We start from the raw sequence: 17,703 nt of genomic DNA, 5'->3' as shown, positions 1-17,703 counted from the left end.
AGTGGCCAGTGCCCTCGGGAAGGTTCTACCGGGGGGACATTAATCGAACCATACACTTGGGGCAATATGGGTATCAAAATTCATGGTTTTTGAAACTGGTAATGAAAATTGCCATTTTGACACCCGGAGTGGCCACACCCGGAGTGGCCAGTGCCCACGGGAAGGTTCTACCGGGGGGACATTAATCGAATCATAAGACTTGGGGCAATATTGGTATCAAAATTCATGGTTTTTGAAACTGTTAATGAAAATGGCCTCAATATGGGTATCAAAAATCATGGTTTTTGAAATTTGTAATGAAAATGACCATTTTGACCGGATTGGCCTAAATCGGAGTGGCCATTGCCTTGGAGGAAGGTCCTACCGGGGGAACATTTACCGAACTATACGACTAGGGGTAATATGGGTATGCTGATTGATACCCATATTGCATCAAGTCGCATGGTTCGATTAATGTCCCCCTGGTAGAACCTTCCCCAAGGCACTGGCCACTCCGGGTGTGGCCAATCCGGTCAAAATAGCCATTTTCATTACCAGTATCAAAAACCATGAATTTTGATACCAATATTGCCCCAAGTCGCATGTTCGATAAAAGTCCCCGGTAGAACCTTCCCCAGAGCACTGGCCACTCCGGGTGTGGCCAATATCCTACCAGATTGGTCCCAACCCCATTGCCCCAAATCATTCTGGTTGTCCGGTGACCGTCCTAACAATCTGCATTAGAACAGAATTCCTCCCAATGTAGTGCACAAACTGTGTCTTTCAATGTGTGCGTGTGTGTGTGTGTGCAATAAAATTACCACCGTGGATCCGTCTTTGATGAAACCACGGAAGGCACTGAAATTTTCTGAGGCTATAGGTAAGAACAAGATTGTCCGTCAGGCCTGAACGCAAACGCAAAATTTTGCGCCTGTCATCATAGCCTGCCAGTCATCGACCATTGAACAAAGCAACCCCTGCAGATTGTTCGACTGACAGTTGATGGAAAAATCGAACTGGCACAGCGTTCTGCGTTCACCACTGCGTCGAACGGACAATCTTGTTCTTAGCTTATCTGTTGGCTTAAATAGTTCGCATGAAATGTGGCAACCATGGTGCAACATTCTCGCGTGACAGTTCCACGAAAGCAAGAGACAAGGCAAAATTTGCACCATGTTGCCACATTTCATGCGATCTATTTAAGCTAACAGATAGCCTCAGAAAATTTCAGTACCTTACGAGGTTTCGTCAAAGACGGATCCACGGTGGTAATTTTATTGCTCACACACACACACACACGCACACATTGAAAGACACATTTTGTGCACTACATTGGGAGGAATTCTGTTCTTATAAAGATTGTTGGACGGTCACCCGAAAACCAGAATGATTTAGGGCAATGGGGTTGGGACCAACCTGGTAGGATATTGGCCACACCCGGAGTGGCCATTGTCCTAAGGGAAGGTTTTACCGGGGGGACATTAATCGAACCATACGACTTGGGGCAATATGGGTATCCAAATTCATGGTTTTTGATACTGGTAATGAAAATGGCAATTTTGACAGGATTGGCCACAACCTGGAGTGGCCAGTGCCCTCAGGGAGGTTCTCCCGGGAAGACATTAATCGAACCATACGACTTGGGGCAATATGGGTATCCAAATTCATGGTTTTTGATACTGGTAATGAAAATGGCCATTTTGGCAGGATTGGCCACACCCGGAGTGGCCAATGCCCTGAGGGAAGGTTCTACCGGGGACTTTTATCGAACCATGCGACTTGGGGCAATGTCGTTTTTGAGACTGGACATGAAATTTGCCATTTCGATAGTGGTTGTAAGGTCCATGATTTCCGGATGCCGTTTTTTCTGGGGGGGATGGACATTTTCCGAACCATACTTGTTTTGGCAATAGTTTCGTTTTCTGGCAATTTATTTTCACAGAGATGTCAATGATTGAAGACATTTAATTAGTATGAATTATTAAGGATTAAATAAATTGGCAAAGAATTAAAAAAATATAAATAACAATAGAATGATTTTTTAGTGTTTTGTACAAAGTTCTTTGTCTTATTGGTCATGTAGAACATAACCACCTGCACCTTTTTAGACTGCGAGATCGCGCCGGAAACGAGCAACTTTTTAGACCGAGGGACCGTGGTAAAATTTTAATGTAATTTTACGATGAGTTGTGCAATGAAAAGTTGAAAACCTCAATCTAATGTAAAATTTTCTGAGGATTCCGAATATGACAAAATTGAGACCAACAAGAGCCGTCTTCTTGGCCTACAGGGCAAAAACTAACGTTGTAAAATGTTTGTTCTAGTAAAATCGTAAAACTATGAGAAAAACTGGGATTGGCCAAAAAGTTAATACCGTTGGCTTATAGTCCATGAAATTCCCTAACTTTTGACCTATGGGAGTATGGGTGTTGGAAGCTGTTGCCAAAAGTTATTAAGGGTTTAAAAAAATCCATTTTTAACAAAAGCAAAAAGCTGTGCAAAAGCTATGAGAAAAAGTTAAACCAATCCTGGATGTCTATAACACAATTTGAAGGGCTTCGAAAGACCTTTCGAATGCATCTAAGAGAGTTGGAATTGATAAAGTTTTACGGAAATGCGAGCAATTTTAAGATTTTTCATGTGTTTTGGACCTCAAACTTCAATGCCCGTTTTACCCCACTTCCCTTTGTCGTATAGGGCTCATATTTGGCATGAGTTCATCTCATGTATAGATAAACAAACCCTGAAAGTTTCATCCAAATCGGAGCACCTCGATACGACCTGTTTCACATCGGTGAAAAGCTCGCTCTTAAATTTTCATGAAATGCCAATGTACAGTCCCACAAAAAGTTTTTTTGCGAAAAAAAATCCGTCAATACCTCGATCTTTATAAAACTAATGATTGGAAAGCAACTGTACGCCTGTAAAATGCATTTTAAAACACTTTTTTCATCCAAATGTTGAAACCTAGGCTTGTAATTTAATTTTTTTTATTTAACTGATATTTTCTCATTTTTTTCATATAAAATGTTATCAAACCAAAATATCACTAAGCGTGAGTTTCATTGGTTTCAGTGTGTGAAGTTATAATTTTGTTAAAAATATGTACTCCTGGAGAGAACCAAAGTTTGTTTACATCCGTAAGAAAAGAGTGTTCCAAATTTGTAGATTTCACTATCGATTTTACATGATTTTTTGAACTTTGGCCGATCTGTAAACCATTTCGAATATGTGGGATGATTGTATATTACGGTGGGTACGTTTTTCAAAAAGTTCTCCGATCAAGTTTTAGTATGGTTCCCCTTGTAAGGCATGCCCATAGGGGCCGAGCTCCCGTGGTCTAGTGGTACGGGTTTCGCTTTGTAAGCGGAAGGTCGATGGCTTGAAACCCATCTGGCGAGGCAAAAGGGGTAGGTGGCGGTCGAGAGGGGATTTCGGCTGCTGCGGGAATTGATTTGTCAAGTCCCAAGCCTCCCCAAAACCCATCACATCCAATCTCTCGGACGATCTGTTGGCGACTGAGTCTGAGCGTTGAAGAACTCTGCAGCAATACACAGAGAAGAGCTTCAAATGCTACTTTCGACTCGGTCACATGCTCTCAGGCAAAATTCGAGCTGAAGATTGGGCTATATGATCGGTAACGATCTCTAGATGGGTCAAAAATAAACGAGATTTCCCCTCAATCTCGCTCATCTCCACGTCTTCGGATCGGTCTCTCGTGCTCGTGTGGCATGGCATTGAGTGATTGGTTTGGGGAATGAGAGGGGGCAACTGCTCGAATAATTCGTCAAAAACTGTCTCGCTCAAACAATAGCGCTACGGAAGACGATCGTTCGGCAGGCTGTGTATAGCAGCAAAACAGAAAACCTGAGAACAGATCATACTACAATAGATACGCAAGTGTCGCAGTGGTCCGTGTCTGTTCACAGTAAAAAAAAAAATGCCCATAGGGACTCTCATGCCTCATGCGCATTTGGTTGTTAACTGGCTGCGCGCATCAGGGTTAAAGTTTACATGGGAATTACTATGGGAAATTTTGACTTTTTGTTCAAACGCTCCTACAGGTTTGGGAAAATCATGCGCCAACTTCTGGTATGGTCAGGCCAAAGGGGAATGGTCTGGAGAACATTTTTCCCGAAGAGAGCATATGGATTCGTTGTACCTCAGCCATTTTAAATATTTTATTAGGACAATTATACATCGTTGGAAAGGTAATGAGATAAGCTTTAAAACTATTAATAGATAAAATGTTGTTTACAACCTAAAAACTGAAGTTTTCATCGAATAACTGAAGCATTTTTTTGACAAGGCTTATTTTTTGTGTTTGTTAATCGAGTACTTTTTTTGCTAACCGATGCTAAACATGAAACTAAGATCACTTGAATGATTGGATCATAATCTAACATTGCTGAAATTTCCAGCCTGCGATTTTTGCGTTTTCGGAGATATGCCATTTTGAACATTTACGTTTTATCAAAATTTGCTGCAATCTACATATGCGCCCATTTATTTCATTTGCTTTGCTACCTACTTCGTGGGCATCGTCGCTTCAAAAATCAGTGCCTGGTTCCAAGAAGTTCGAAATGACTTTATTAGAATTTTCTGTTGCCTACATTTAAAATTAAGTACCTGAGTCAAAATAAGGTATTCGTACCGAAGTTTCTCAAGCGAAACTGGAGAATGGAGAATCTCAGTTTGACACCAAAAAGGATTCAGCAAAATATTTCCTTAGCATGGTGAATTTCTGCGATCAGTCCATGAAACTGATCCACATTTTAAGTTCTATGTTGGTTAGTACAAAATGTCATAAAAAGTCTACTTTTAACATGATGCCGTCAGAAACTCTGTAATCAAATGAATTTTCATGAACAAGAACGTTAGGATTAGTAAGAATATGTTTTGTATTTTATCGTTTTACTTAGTAATAAATATTTTGAATAAAATTAATTTTCTGTTATTTGATTTAACAATTAAAATTTTCGCAATTTATGCAATTACCCAAATTTGTATGAAAAAACATTTAAAAAGCAAAAAAATAATTTGGCCGCCTGTTTGTATGCTGGTGTTTGATCGAGTACAGAAAACAGAGAACGCGGTGCACGGGGATCACTGCTTCTAGTTCAAAGAAAGTTTAAAATTAAATGTTCTAGCCGTTTCTCATCCACGTGGTCCTGCATGACATATGGCGTCGCGGTGTTCATCAAGTTTTCATAGCACGCTAAGGAAAATTTGATGCTTTTTGATGGAATACCGTTGATTCTTGAGACAACGGATGTTTTGCCGATGCGCCAGCTCTAGGTACAACGAATCCATATGCTCTCTTCGGGAAAAATGTTCTCCAGACCATTCCCCTTAAACCTGACCATACCAGAAGTTGGCGAATGATTTTCCCAAACCTGTAGGAGCGTTTGAACAAAAAATCCAAATTTCCCATATTAATTCCCATGTAAACTTTAACCCTGATGCGCGCAGCCAGTTAACAAGCAAATGCGCTGATATTTACTTGATCGGAGAACTTTTTGAAAAACGTAGCCACCCTACTGTATATAGATGAGAAAGTAGCAATAGACCCCCCAACGAAAAATTTAATTCCGAAATATCACAGTTCAATAGGGCGTATCTGCGTTTGTAAACAAGCAGTCTATCCCTTTTGCTCAAGTGACAGTTCACGTCAGATAATAGGGATTCGCCCTATTGAACTGTTACTACGTTGTTAAAAGAATCGAATCTTGCATTAACGCCACGTAATCTAACTACAACCCTGTCATTTCTGCGACTCACCTTCTACGTCGCTTCTACAGCTTGCATCACATCTGTTTCTGTACTCTCTGTAACCATCCCCCCTCCATCACCGTGTCAGGGAGGATCTCCGCCATGTCTACGAGACGGCAAACCTAAACGCTGCCAGCTGCTGCTTCTACTGCTGCCAGTGCGGCTGGTATTGCGGCAAACCAACCCCGTCTGAGGACAAACCCCAGGGGAATGACGGCGAGGGGTTGTTATTTCCAACTTGGTTAGATTTGGTTGGCTGAGTTGTATCATTGTATTTCATTTATGTACATGTTGTTGTTGAGGTGGTGGTTTTTATTTGTGGCAGCTGGTGCCATCTCGCTCTCTCTCTTTCTCTCACTTACTCGTTTACTCTATGGCTGTTGGTCGACCCGTTTCCACCACCATCACCAGCACCACTGGAAAGGACAATGTTTTCGGTAAGGATCATCCACACCGCCCCTTTGGGCCAGACCAACCGAGGGGTATAGCTATGATGTAGCAGCCAGCCAACGGGGCAGATAGAAATTGTTAAAACATTTTTGAATCAGTAGCATTTAAAGGCTCGGTCGGTTATGACGTGTGTGCGCTAACCGGGGTTCGGATATTCGCTTAGTTGAGCTGTCGTGAACGTAATCGGATCGGAGAGTGGTCATAGTTTTGTGAAATTAGTTTTTCGAGTGGACCCTTAAGCCAGTGGTTGCCAGATATTAGTGAAGTGATAATGTTTCAAATGGTTTCGGCCCCACTTCGGAACGGTCAGTGATAATCAAATCCGATCCCCTTTCGGATAGTGTGAAAAGGGATGATTGTTTAAACATATCGAGATTCCAGCGTGGAAAATTAGTGGCTTAATTGGAGTTTGAACATAACCAAGTGAATTGTGTGGAACTGTGAGTGGAACGATGAGTTTGCCCAGTGGTGTCGACATGTCCAATCTGATGCAGCAGCATCCGGTGTTGGGGGCTCTGCCACCGGCGTTTTTCCTGCGGGCGGCCTCGGAGCGATACCAGCGGACGCCAAAGTGTGCCCGCTGTCGGAATCACGGGGTGGTGAGTGTGATGTGTAATTGCTACCGGTGATAAGTGTTTCATGGAGCTCTAGATTATATTATATTAAACGGTGCACGTCAACCAGAGCTTATCGCACTGAGTTTTTTTGTTACACATCTTTTAATTTTATGAAAACTACGGAAACTATCGATATATTTTTTTTATTAATCGTCTAGAGTACTGTATACAATATTGTATACAATGTTATTTACAACAAAGTTTGACTTTTTTGCACTCAAAGACAACCACTTCTCCTTGGTTGCCGTGCACCCTTAAACGTTATGTTAACAGTTTAATCGAACACCTACTTTATTATGCTCATACCACAATACATGATTGATAATTTGAATCAATTCAAATCAAATTATTCGCTCTACAGCATTGCCTTGGCGTTCTCGATTGCGAGATTTCTACTCGAAACTAGGTGTCTGAAGGCTTGATTGTTGAGGCAATTGCAGACCTCTTTTTACACCACAGCTTCCATCCACCCCGGGATTCAAACTGACGACCTTTGGATTGTGAGTTCAAATGCCTACCAGCGACTCCACCGGGACAGGAACCAGAGAGACAATTCCTTAAGTGGTTGTACACGCTCCATACAAAAAAGATTTGTTTTTTTTTGTGGAAATTGTCCACAAGGGAGGGAAGGGGGGTGGGGGGGTGGTTTGAGACTCCAAAAAAGTGTCCACGTGGTTTATGGATAGTCCCTAGCATGTCTCATCGTTTATAATAATTAATTTCTTTTTTTTCTTGTAAATACATAAACTTAAAAAAAATACATTTGCAGCAGTCAAATAAAAAAGAAAGCCTGATGCTGCCATGAAATAATTCCTCTCAAATGAAGCAATTTCAAAACCGAGGGTGATTGTGGGGTGATTTTTAACCCCCTAAGGAAATGCCATAGGCTATTGAGGAATGTTCAAGAAATGTGGATGAAACTGTGAGCATCTCAATCGATGCAAAATTATGATTGATTTCATTTCATTAAGATAACAAAATTCGATTTTTATCACAAAAATTTAAAGGTTATTTGGACATACTTTGCGTGGTAATTTTGGGGCAATTTGGATCCCTTGAGTGGGATAATGTTGACACATTATGAAGGATGCATTGGACAATTGAATTTGACAGACTTGTTTTAAGAGCTTTTTAATTTTATTTGATTTTGTTTCGCTCACAGAATCTCCCCACGAAAACAGCATGATTTGAAAAAAAGTTCTCCGATCAGGCTGAAAATTTTTCTGGGGGTTCCTTGGCCGAAACAATTAGACCCGTATTTTTTTGTTTAGCAATTAGGCTGACCTACACCGTGTTTGGGTGGTCCGAAAAGTGGCAATTTTCGTCGATTTTTGCAAAAACCACATTTTTCAAAAAATCATAACTCCGCACCATTTCAACTGATTTTAGCTGTCTTGAGCGCAAGGAAAAATAGTTAAAAGTTTCAAATATCTAGCATTACATTAGAAAAGGTCTTATGAAAACTTAAAATGCTGTTTTGAAGGCGTCTGGACATATTTTTTATCAGATTTCTCGGAAAATTTTACATAATATATCAAAAAATGGTGAAATTATGTTTTCAATATTCCGAGATGCGATTTATAAAAAATAAAAACTGGGGTTTTTGACGTGCCTCGCGATAACTTAAAAATTTTAGTGATTTCCTATACATGTTAGGGTACCAAAAGTTGCGTATTTTAGTTACAAAAATTTTGGTGCCCTGACATGTATAGGTCATCGCTAAAAATTTTGAGTTAGCGCAGTTTTAGTGAAAAAAGTCGATTTATTGCCGTGGTCCCAATTTTATATTTTTATAAAACGTTTCAATGTCTGAAGAAATACTATTCGATATGGACTAGGTAAATGTTTAGTAGTAATATTACATTTTTTGGTTAACTGAAGTACAATGACATTCGAAGAACATGTAAGAAAACAATCAGAAACAAACCATTTTTCAGTTCCTATTTCAGAGCAAATCAAATTTCATGTTGATTCTGAGTCTGATTCACAGAAGCTTATATAAAACAATTAAAATTTGAGTCTGAATTTAAGCTCGTTTACTAATAAACTATCGAATTTATTACAGTGAAACCTCTTTTTACGCGGTGCGTTAAGTTTTTAAAATTTATCGATTTCTCTGGAACGACGCAACATTTTTGCAATCTTTTGAAAGCAGTTTGTAGGTTTTGTTCAGATCTACAAATCATTTTTGAAGCTTGCAAAAATATTGTACGGTTTAAGAGAAATCGACGAAACAAAAAGCGTAAAGTTTTAAAATCTCAACCACAATTTAATTATTTTTATCTCTCTTTGGCATGTAGTCATTTAAGTATGTCCAAACTACCCCACATGTCGTGTGCAATTTACCTCCATGGTTGCATATTCTATTGAAAATTGCCATATTTTTTACAGCTTCGGTCTGTTCAACAAAGTTGTAGAGCATTAAATTGCCTATTAGAGTCTCACTTTTAAGAATAGTTGAATGGCATTACGAGCTAAAAAATTGAAGAACAATGAGTTTCTCCATGCATTTCTCTAATTGTTCCCATACAAATTCCACAATGATGAACAGTAATCTCGGGCAGACGGTTATAACAAAATTCATTCCATTTTAAAAACAAATACTGTTAAAATAACAGAATGTGTTATGTAATCTTCTTGAAAAATCCATTTTTGCATAAGGGTTTAATAACAGTTCATGTTATCATAACAAAATGTGTTATTGGTGTGATATTGGTGGATAGCCAAAACAGCTTTGGAATAACATTTTTTGTTTTGGAAAAATATCTTCAACTGTTATTGGGATGATGATAATAACAAAGATTTGTTCGAAGAATAACTTAAAATTTTATTAGTCTGTTATTACAATAACAATCTAATAACAATAAAATCATAACGACAAATAACAAATCTAGTTATAAATAAAATAAAATGTTATTGGCCTAGTATTTTCAATAATCAATTGTCATGTTATTTTTGTCTGCTCGGGATGCTCATATTAGAGACTTAAAATAGCCCAGGAAACAATATTCAGCTTGTGCATCTAGGTTTTGAACAAAAGTCCCATATTCTGCCCAAGTAACATTTTTTTTCCAGGAGTTCTACAAGAGCTCTTCAAGATAGCTACAGCATAGCAGTTTGGACCACGGTAGGATAAAATTCTCTTCAAAACTTCTTCAGGAGTTTGGAAGAGTACTTGAAGAGAGTTTTATCCTACCGCGGTCCAAACTGCTATGCTGTAGCTATCTTGAAGAGCTCTTGTAGAACTCCTGGAAAAAATGTTAGTTGGGTGAGCACCCTAGCTTTTGGAATCTTCTGTAGATTCCACCAAACATTTTTAATCTGTTCCAACTTTTTTAGGGTTTTCCATACCCTTAGACTACGGTTGAAATTGGACTTGTCTCTCATATTTCATATCCGAAAAAATAACTAGGTGGCCAAATTAGCATCACTGCTCAGATTCTCTTTTATGATTTAAATTGTTCCATTTTTTGAATTTCTGGATTATGCCTTAGAGATTTTAAATTTGGATCGAAGAATTCAGATAAAATTAGTACCAAATCTTCAGATACAAAGCTTGCAAACAGACTAGCAATTTAATACATTAATTCGCTTTTCCTACCAAAAGTCAACGCACATGCAGAACAAAAGAAATCGGGATGGAAATTTCCCGTCTGTGATATTCTTTTGTACGGACTCCACCATGAAAGTGCGCGCGCGGGTGTGATTTTCTTCAAAGTTAAACTCAACTTCTCAGCAGCGCTTTTCTTTTAGCAAATTCAAACGAAGAAGGAACCTGCAAGAATTTCCTCGCATTGTTTCTAGCCTGCCTCTCTGGGTCGACGTCGTTTAATATGCAGTTAACTGTAGTTAGTAGCTGCTGCACCGTGACTTTGCCACCCCTTCTTAGCTAAAAGTGCCATATAATGATTTAATTAAAATTAAAACAATTGAAGTCACCCCACCCACTGCGGGGCTCGAGGATTGAGGTGTTTTGTTTAAAACAGTTTTTTCCCTCAGTGTGGATTGTACAATTTAACTGACTTTTTTCTTTTATTTTTTTCACATTCCGGTTCTGCCCAGGTGAGTGCCCTGAAAGGCCACAAACGGTACTGCCGCTGGAGGGACTGCGTTTGTGCCAAATGTACCCTGATTGCGGAGAGGCAGCGAGTTATGGCTGCACAGGTGAGTTTTAGTACAACTGTAATTTGTGAACAGGGCGTACTAGCTGAGTTATTCTTAAAAGCCAAGTTGAACTAAAAGTCAAAAATAAAGCACCATAAAGTTTAAAATTAGAATGATTTTGAATTCGGTTAAATTCAGGATAGATTTTCTCTAGTTCTTTTGAATTTTAGAAACTTTCAATTTAATAGCACTAAATCTTGTTCTATTTCTCACATCAAAGGTGGCCCTGCGACGGCAGCAGGCACAGGAAGAAAACGAAGTGCGCGATCTTGGCCTGCTGTACACCGGAGGCGGAGTGCACTCGGTGGGTCAACCGGTTGGCGAAAGCAACGGCCAGTTGCCGGGCCAGAGCCAGTTTCACACTGGAATTCCGTCGCCCCCGAACGATTCCGATGGGGGCAATCGAGGGGGCTACGGAACAGTTGATGGTAGGTTATGTTTTTTTTAATGTCAACCTTTTATATCAGTCTTGGCTTATCAAGGTTATCGAAGAAAAGGTTGGAAAATTTGTATAATTTTGAGTGCATCTTAACGAAAATTTACATCCCTTAAATTTAAATTTAAAACTTGCTTTCACCCTTCCTCAGACGCCGAAAATCCCCGACTCCGACCGGAACGCCTAAACTCCGCCTATTCGCCAGACCAGAGTGAACCAGACAGCCCCGGTAAGTGTCCGTGTGCAATGAATTTATTATTGCAGCTCTCGCTAAAGTTGTAATAATTTTTGATTAATAACACTTGAAACAAACTGTGGCACCGTGTGCCAAGTGGTGTACAGTGGAACCCCCGGTGGTTGGACAAAGGTTGTTTTAAAATGTTAAGCATTCAAATAATCTGTTTAGACAATGTTGTGTTTATTTTGGATTTAATTTAGAATTCATAATTTGAGTCAAGCTTTAAAGTGACTGTTTGTCACTTATCAAGTGATGTCAAACTATCGAAGTTTAACTGTATCGTTTTTGGGAGTTCGCCGCTGGAATGTTGCAACCTGGTTGCGGAAAACTCATCAAGTAGGTTTAATACATTTAGTGCCCTTGTCCTCGGGAAAGTGGTTCCGTCGATGATGTCACGTCGGCGTCAAGTGGGGCATTGTTAGGGGTGGTTTGAGCTACAACTACTTGAAAGGTTACCGGGAACACTCGAAACATTATCGGAGGTCAGCAACATTGTTGACATTGTTTCAATTGGGGAAGGTTATTTTTTGGGGATCTTGCATTGGGTGACAGATAAATTGAAATAAATTAATTAATAAAAGCTGAACATCTTCGAGGAACAACAACATCATTTTTAAGCGAGTTCAACTTTAAACTTTTTGAATCAAGTCTTTTAATGATAAAGGGAAATGGGATGACAAAACTCTTTTTAGGCAATCCATATCTGAACACGACATATTGCTTCTTGAATTGTTTACTATCTTACTATTTGTAGTCTAAAACTAGAGCGTCCAATTCTTCGTCCCGGCGAAAAAATCTCCGGGACTTTGTGTCAAAAAACTTCCGCAACAACGTTTTGGAAAATTTGATAGAATTTAAGAGCGAGTCCACGAACAGGGCATACCCCTTTGTATGGGACGTCGTTTGGACCTCACCAATCTGCCTGAAATTTTCACGGGTTGTTTGTACATATAAAACTAGCATCTGGCCAAAATATGAGCACTCTAGGTCAACGGGAAGTGGGGCAAATCGGGACACAAAGTTTGGTGGTTCAAAAACGTCAAAAATCTTAAAAAGGCTATAACTTATGCAAAATTCAATTTAATTTCAAAATTCCAAATGCATCTGAAAGGTCTTAGAAAATACAACAAAATGCAGGAAAAAGCATCCCAATTGGTTGAATCTAAAGGGAGTTATTGGTATTTTAGTGAAAAAATAGCATAATTTTCAAACTCAAATAAAAAAATGTTCCATCCAGATATCAACTCGCTTCGACCTGCAGCTTGTAGGGGACATCTTAGACTACCATCTGAGACTGAGAACGCTTTGGGTAAGGCAGTTTAACGTATTAAATAAACACTTTTTCTTTAAGTGATTTTTTTGGGTTGTAAATTTTTGCTCGGGGACCCCTTAGATCAAATTTTCCGGTGATAATTTCATGGTACTCGTGTTTCTGAAACAATTTCACGTTAGAAACATGCACAAAAATGTTTATTTTCATCCATTTTAACCCTTTAAAAATTAAAGTTAAAAAAAATAAGAATCTGCTTTTTCTGGTGTCATTTAGTATCCTTGGACACAAACATGATTTTCAATAAATGTGAATCGAAAAACTGCGACAATTTTCGAAAAAGTTACCTAAAAATGGCTATAACTTGAAAACGGTGCACTTTATCAAAAATTCACTAAAGTACTTTTTGATTGCAAATTCGATTTTACATCGAAAAATGAAGTTGAAAAATTTTTGCGACCGATATTTCGATTTTTTGAAAAAATCAGTATTGATTCAAAAAATCATAACTCGGTCAAAGATTTTTTGCCCATTCTGGAAATTTCTGAAAAGTTGACATTTTATGTCCTCTAAAACATATCAAAAAATAAAAAAAAATTAAAAATAGTGTTTTTTTGCAAATCAAGTTTTAGTGACAAAAAGTTAAATAAAAAATCATCAAAAATTTTTTTACCGTGTATCATTTTTTTTCAGTGTAGTCCATATCCATACCTACAACTTTGTCGAAGACACCAACTCGATCACAAAATTCCTTCAAAAGATACAGATTTTTGAATTTTTACATATCATTTTTGTATGGACAGCTGCCAAATTTGTATGGAAAATTATATGGACAAACTAATGATGCAAATTGGCTTCTTTGGGCATACCGAAGGCACCAAAAAAGTTTCAGCCGGATTAAAAAATACAAAAAAAATCGAATGACCGAAAACTCAGAGAATTGCTCAAAGACTGAAAAATAGCACAATTTTCAAACTCAAATAAAACAGTGTTCCATCCATATAGCAACTCGATTCGACCTGGGGCTTGTAGGGGACATCTGGGACTGAAAACGCTTTGTGTAAGGCAGTTGAACACATGAAATATATAGACATTTTTTTAGTCACTTTTTGGTTGTAAATTTTTGCTCGGGGGAATTCTGAGATCCCATTTTCTGGTGATAATTTCATCATATTCGGTTTCCTGAGTCAATTTCACAATAGAAGCCAGCTTAAAAATGTTTATTTTCATCCATTTTAACCCTTTGAAAAATTAGGGTTGAAAAAAATCTTCTATGCTCATTTATTAAAAATCAAGTTCGTTTCCAAGGATGACACCATGACACTAGAAAAAACCGCTTCTTTTTTTAACTGAAGTTTGTCCAAGTAACAGCCTTATTAAGATGTTCGACGTTTTGAAGCTAATGGTGTAGCGCCAATAAAAGTAAAAGTAAGTAAGACGAAGAACCATAAATCTTTGTGTCCCGATTTGTCCCACTTTTCGTTGACATAGAGTATTCATATTTGGACCAGATGCTAGTTTTATATGTACAAACAACACTGAAAATTCTCCAAAATTGACGTTTATATCAGAGTCAATACACATTTTTTTGTGGTTTATAATTTAAAAGATAATTTGATCAATTCTTGAAACTGTGTTTGTCACATCTCCCTGAGCCTCAACACAGTCCGGGATTGCATCACGAAATTTGTCAAGTGTGTTTGCACAACAAAGTACCGTTCAATAGTAGCAAAAGGTGGCCTATTGAAACCTTAGGTCGGGCACACAAAAAACCTCAAAAAACCTTACGGACACACCTGTGATGAGCTACCACAAAATGGTCAGACCGACAGCGTCTCATCTATTTATTCAAATTGAGCCACTCGAGAGGCGTAACATTTTTCTACCTTTTTCGAGTAAGAGAGGAAAAAAAGGTTCGATGCGGAAGCTGTGTGGCACTTTAAAGTTTTGTTTTCCATCTCCCACCGAGCGTCGTTTTCCCATAAGTATCGTCAAACAAAACGATTTTATTCAACAAACATGAAAAAACGCAGAAGACCTAAAAATCAAATTAAACAAAAAAACAGAAACAGTTTGAATACTTTTTACCCTCTGGTGCGGTGTGGTTTAAGGTCCATCAAAAGAAGCGAAAACTAATGATGATAGTTTTTCGTCGTCAATGCTTGGCGGGGTCCCCGAAAGGAGAGAAATATTTCATTCACAGATAAATATTTGAAGACCACTTGAATTTTTCTTTTTTCGGTGGTTAGGAAATATCTATCAGTCGCAGTTTTTGGGGTTGGATGGCCACGAATTTGGGATAAAAGAAGAAAAAAAAAGTCATTTTAGTCAACTGTCAATATTTGTACTAGCACTACCGAAAGCCAATCACCGACGCAAAGGAGGTAGTTTAATGCTTCTTTGTTTTTTGGGTATTGTCATCTTTTAACGGTTGCGAACGATGCTACTGTCAGTTGGATGCTGATATAATGCTACTTAAAAAACCGGTGAAGATAAAAGTGATTCGTTGGATGGAAGTTACATATTTAAATGTAAACATCCATTAAAGTGAGTATAGTAAGAAGAACACTATAATTTTGTATTAAAAATTTGATAAAACTTAGCAAAAATCCATTATCTAAATAAAGAAAATGTCAACTTTCAAAAATCTAAAATTATTTGTTCTTTGCTGACATTTTCACAAAACGTACAGAATAAGCTGAATCATAATCATGACCAATCGGTGAAAACATTTAATCACGAATGAACAACGAACTCCCAAGTTGATCGATCGGCTCACTCAGTAGTTTTTGAAAGACGATAAAAATTTGCGCTAAGCGTGAGTATCGCCTACTAGCGAAGTAGGCTGAGCATTTCATGAAAGATCTGGTTCAAAACAGAGCATTGAGCAACCAATCGCTGACTGGTTTGCAATCATTTTTAATCACTTTCTGTTTCAGGTTAATTATTCTGCCCCAATCTAAAAACAAAAAAAAAAATTTATTAATGTAAAATTCCCAAAATACTCATAGTCAGTAACGCGTTACCGGCTCTAAACCGCCCTTCCAAAACGCTTAATTTCAAGCATTTTTTCGGTGGTTTTTCAACAACCCTCATGCTGCTCAAAAGTCTTCCTCCCCCTCGGTTCGTTGCCGTCTGGGCGCGTGCCGCAGATTTTATGGTGATGATTTGATGGAAAGTAATTATCTTCATTATCTGTGGTGGCCTCGCTCCAGAACTGGCTGGTGAGGGTTAAGTGAAAAGGCCGGAAAAAAGATCCTTGAGGGGAATTTAAACTGCGTGGAAATTGGCATTCTTGTTGCGGGTGAAAATTACGTATCGTAAACCAGTTAGGTTAAATGGGGTGAATTGTTTGTGAAATTGTGAAACATTGATATGTCGCGTTAGCCGTGTAGTTAAATGTTAATGGTATTTCACAGTTCAACATTTAGTTTTCAAAATATAATTTCATATTTAACTCAATTTTGTGAATTTCAGTAAGTACAGTGTTCAACTCAAATCAGAAATAATGATTTCCTTGTAACATTCGCTACTGAACCGGAAAACCGCACACGAATGCACAATTTTTTGCACAAAATGAGGTGGAAATTATTGCACCAGTCTTGTAACCTGCCCCGTGCAAAATTTCCAACTCCCACACACATACACATATTCACACAATTATTACAATAAATAGCACAAATAACAATGGAAAAGCAATCACTGAACCGATATGCCGCGCACGAGTGTGTACAACACATTTTTCTTCCACGCGGCCTGCTTCGTGGGCTCAAATCATGTGAGCGAGTTTTTCCGCGGAAAATCGCAGCAGCGCCCGGGCGTTCTTTTCCTTTTCACAGCCTGCTGCCTTGCAATGTGTCAACGACGGCGGCGCCGGCGGCTGTGGTTGTTATTTTTGCACACATAAACTCACACACTTGATCGGCGCCGGAAGTGGCGTTTGTTCGAGTGGGTTCTCCGCGGGAAAACATTTTGCACATTTGTTGAATGAAAATATCGCTCATTCGGAAAAAAATCTTCGAGGAGGTATTTGAAAAAAAAATGTGGTAATTGCTTGGAGTTTGGATTTTTGGAGGAAAATAAGGATTTTTTTTAGATTTGAGATTTTAATCATGAGAGCGTATATTGCAGGTTCCAATAATGTTAATAAAAATCAAACTTTGTAGAAGTTTTTTTTTGTATCTTGATGACGACTGCTATAAGTACCTACTTCGCAAAAAGCCGACTGTATTTAATTGCAGTATGTTCACCCACCACCAACACAAATAATCTTAAAATATGTCAAGGGTAAAAATCATCCGAAAGGGGCAAAACCAGTAAGCAAATGTTAAAGATTGTTATCTGGACGAGCCACAAAAATCGAATGCATGAGGTCAAACTCAATGTGCGGATAATCGGAAATCCCAGCACGCACACACACACACACACACACACTCACAAACCCATAGAAAAAGATATAAAAACATATTTTACCCTGCAAGGATGGTGCTTCACCCTCAATTTTCACCCCAAACCCAAGCATTAGGTATAAAATACACATTTGCAAGAAACTGCCACTTGAGCAACAATTTGTGTGGAACGTTCCGTCGGGGCCAACAATTGAATCAGGATCCAGGCAGGGGGGAAAGGAAAGTGTGAGCATGTCTGCGGCATTATCTGCACCGGAAGAATGTAAGGATCATAATAAAAAAAAGTCCTGTTTGAGCACCAATTGAGACGGTGATGGGCATTTTTGTAGAAATTCAATAATGAATCAAATTATGTATGTTTTTATGTA

At 38.5% G+C, this 17,703-nt stretch overlaps 1 protein-coding gene across 2 annotated transcripts in view; it reads left to right on the top strand.

The window, feature by feature from the left end:
* Positions 1-6,289: 6,289 nt before the first annotated feature.
* Positions 6,290-17,703, top strand: part of LOC120424542 (doublesex- and mab-3-related transcription factor A2) — a 38,572-nt gene continuing 27,158 nt past the window's right edge. Inside the window, exons 1-4 of one of the 2 annotated variants that reach the window (XM_052706177.1) lie at positions 6,290-6,800; positions 10,881-10,982; positions 11,203-11,410; positions 11,570-11,647. In XM_052706177.1, coding sequence (XP_052562137.1) covers positions 6,654-6,800; positions 10,881-10,982; positions 11,203-11,410; positions 11,570-11,647 — 535 coding nt within the window. In that variant the 5' untranslated portion in view covers positions 6,290-6,653. The remainder of the gene's footprint in view (positions 6,801-10,880; positions 10,983-11,202; positions 11,411-11,569; positions 11,648-17,703) is intronic. The other variant, XM_052706178.1, reaches the window with a different exon arrangement.

The sequence above is a fragment of the Culex pipiens genome, chromosome 1 (genome assembly GCF_016801865.2).
Source record: "Culex pipiens pallens isolate TS chromosome 1, TS_CPP_V2, whole genome shotgun sequence".
Lineage (NCBI taxonomy): Eukaryota > Metazoa > Arthropoda > Insecta > Diptera > Culicidae > Culex > Culex pipiens.
The sequence above is the reverse complement of the archived record's forward strand: the minus strand, read 5'-3'. Positions and strand labels throughout refer to the sequence as shown.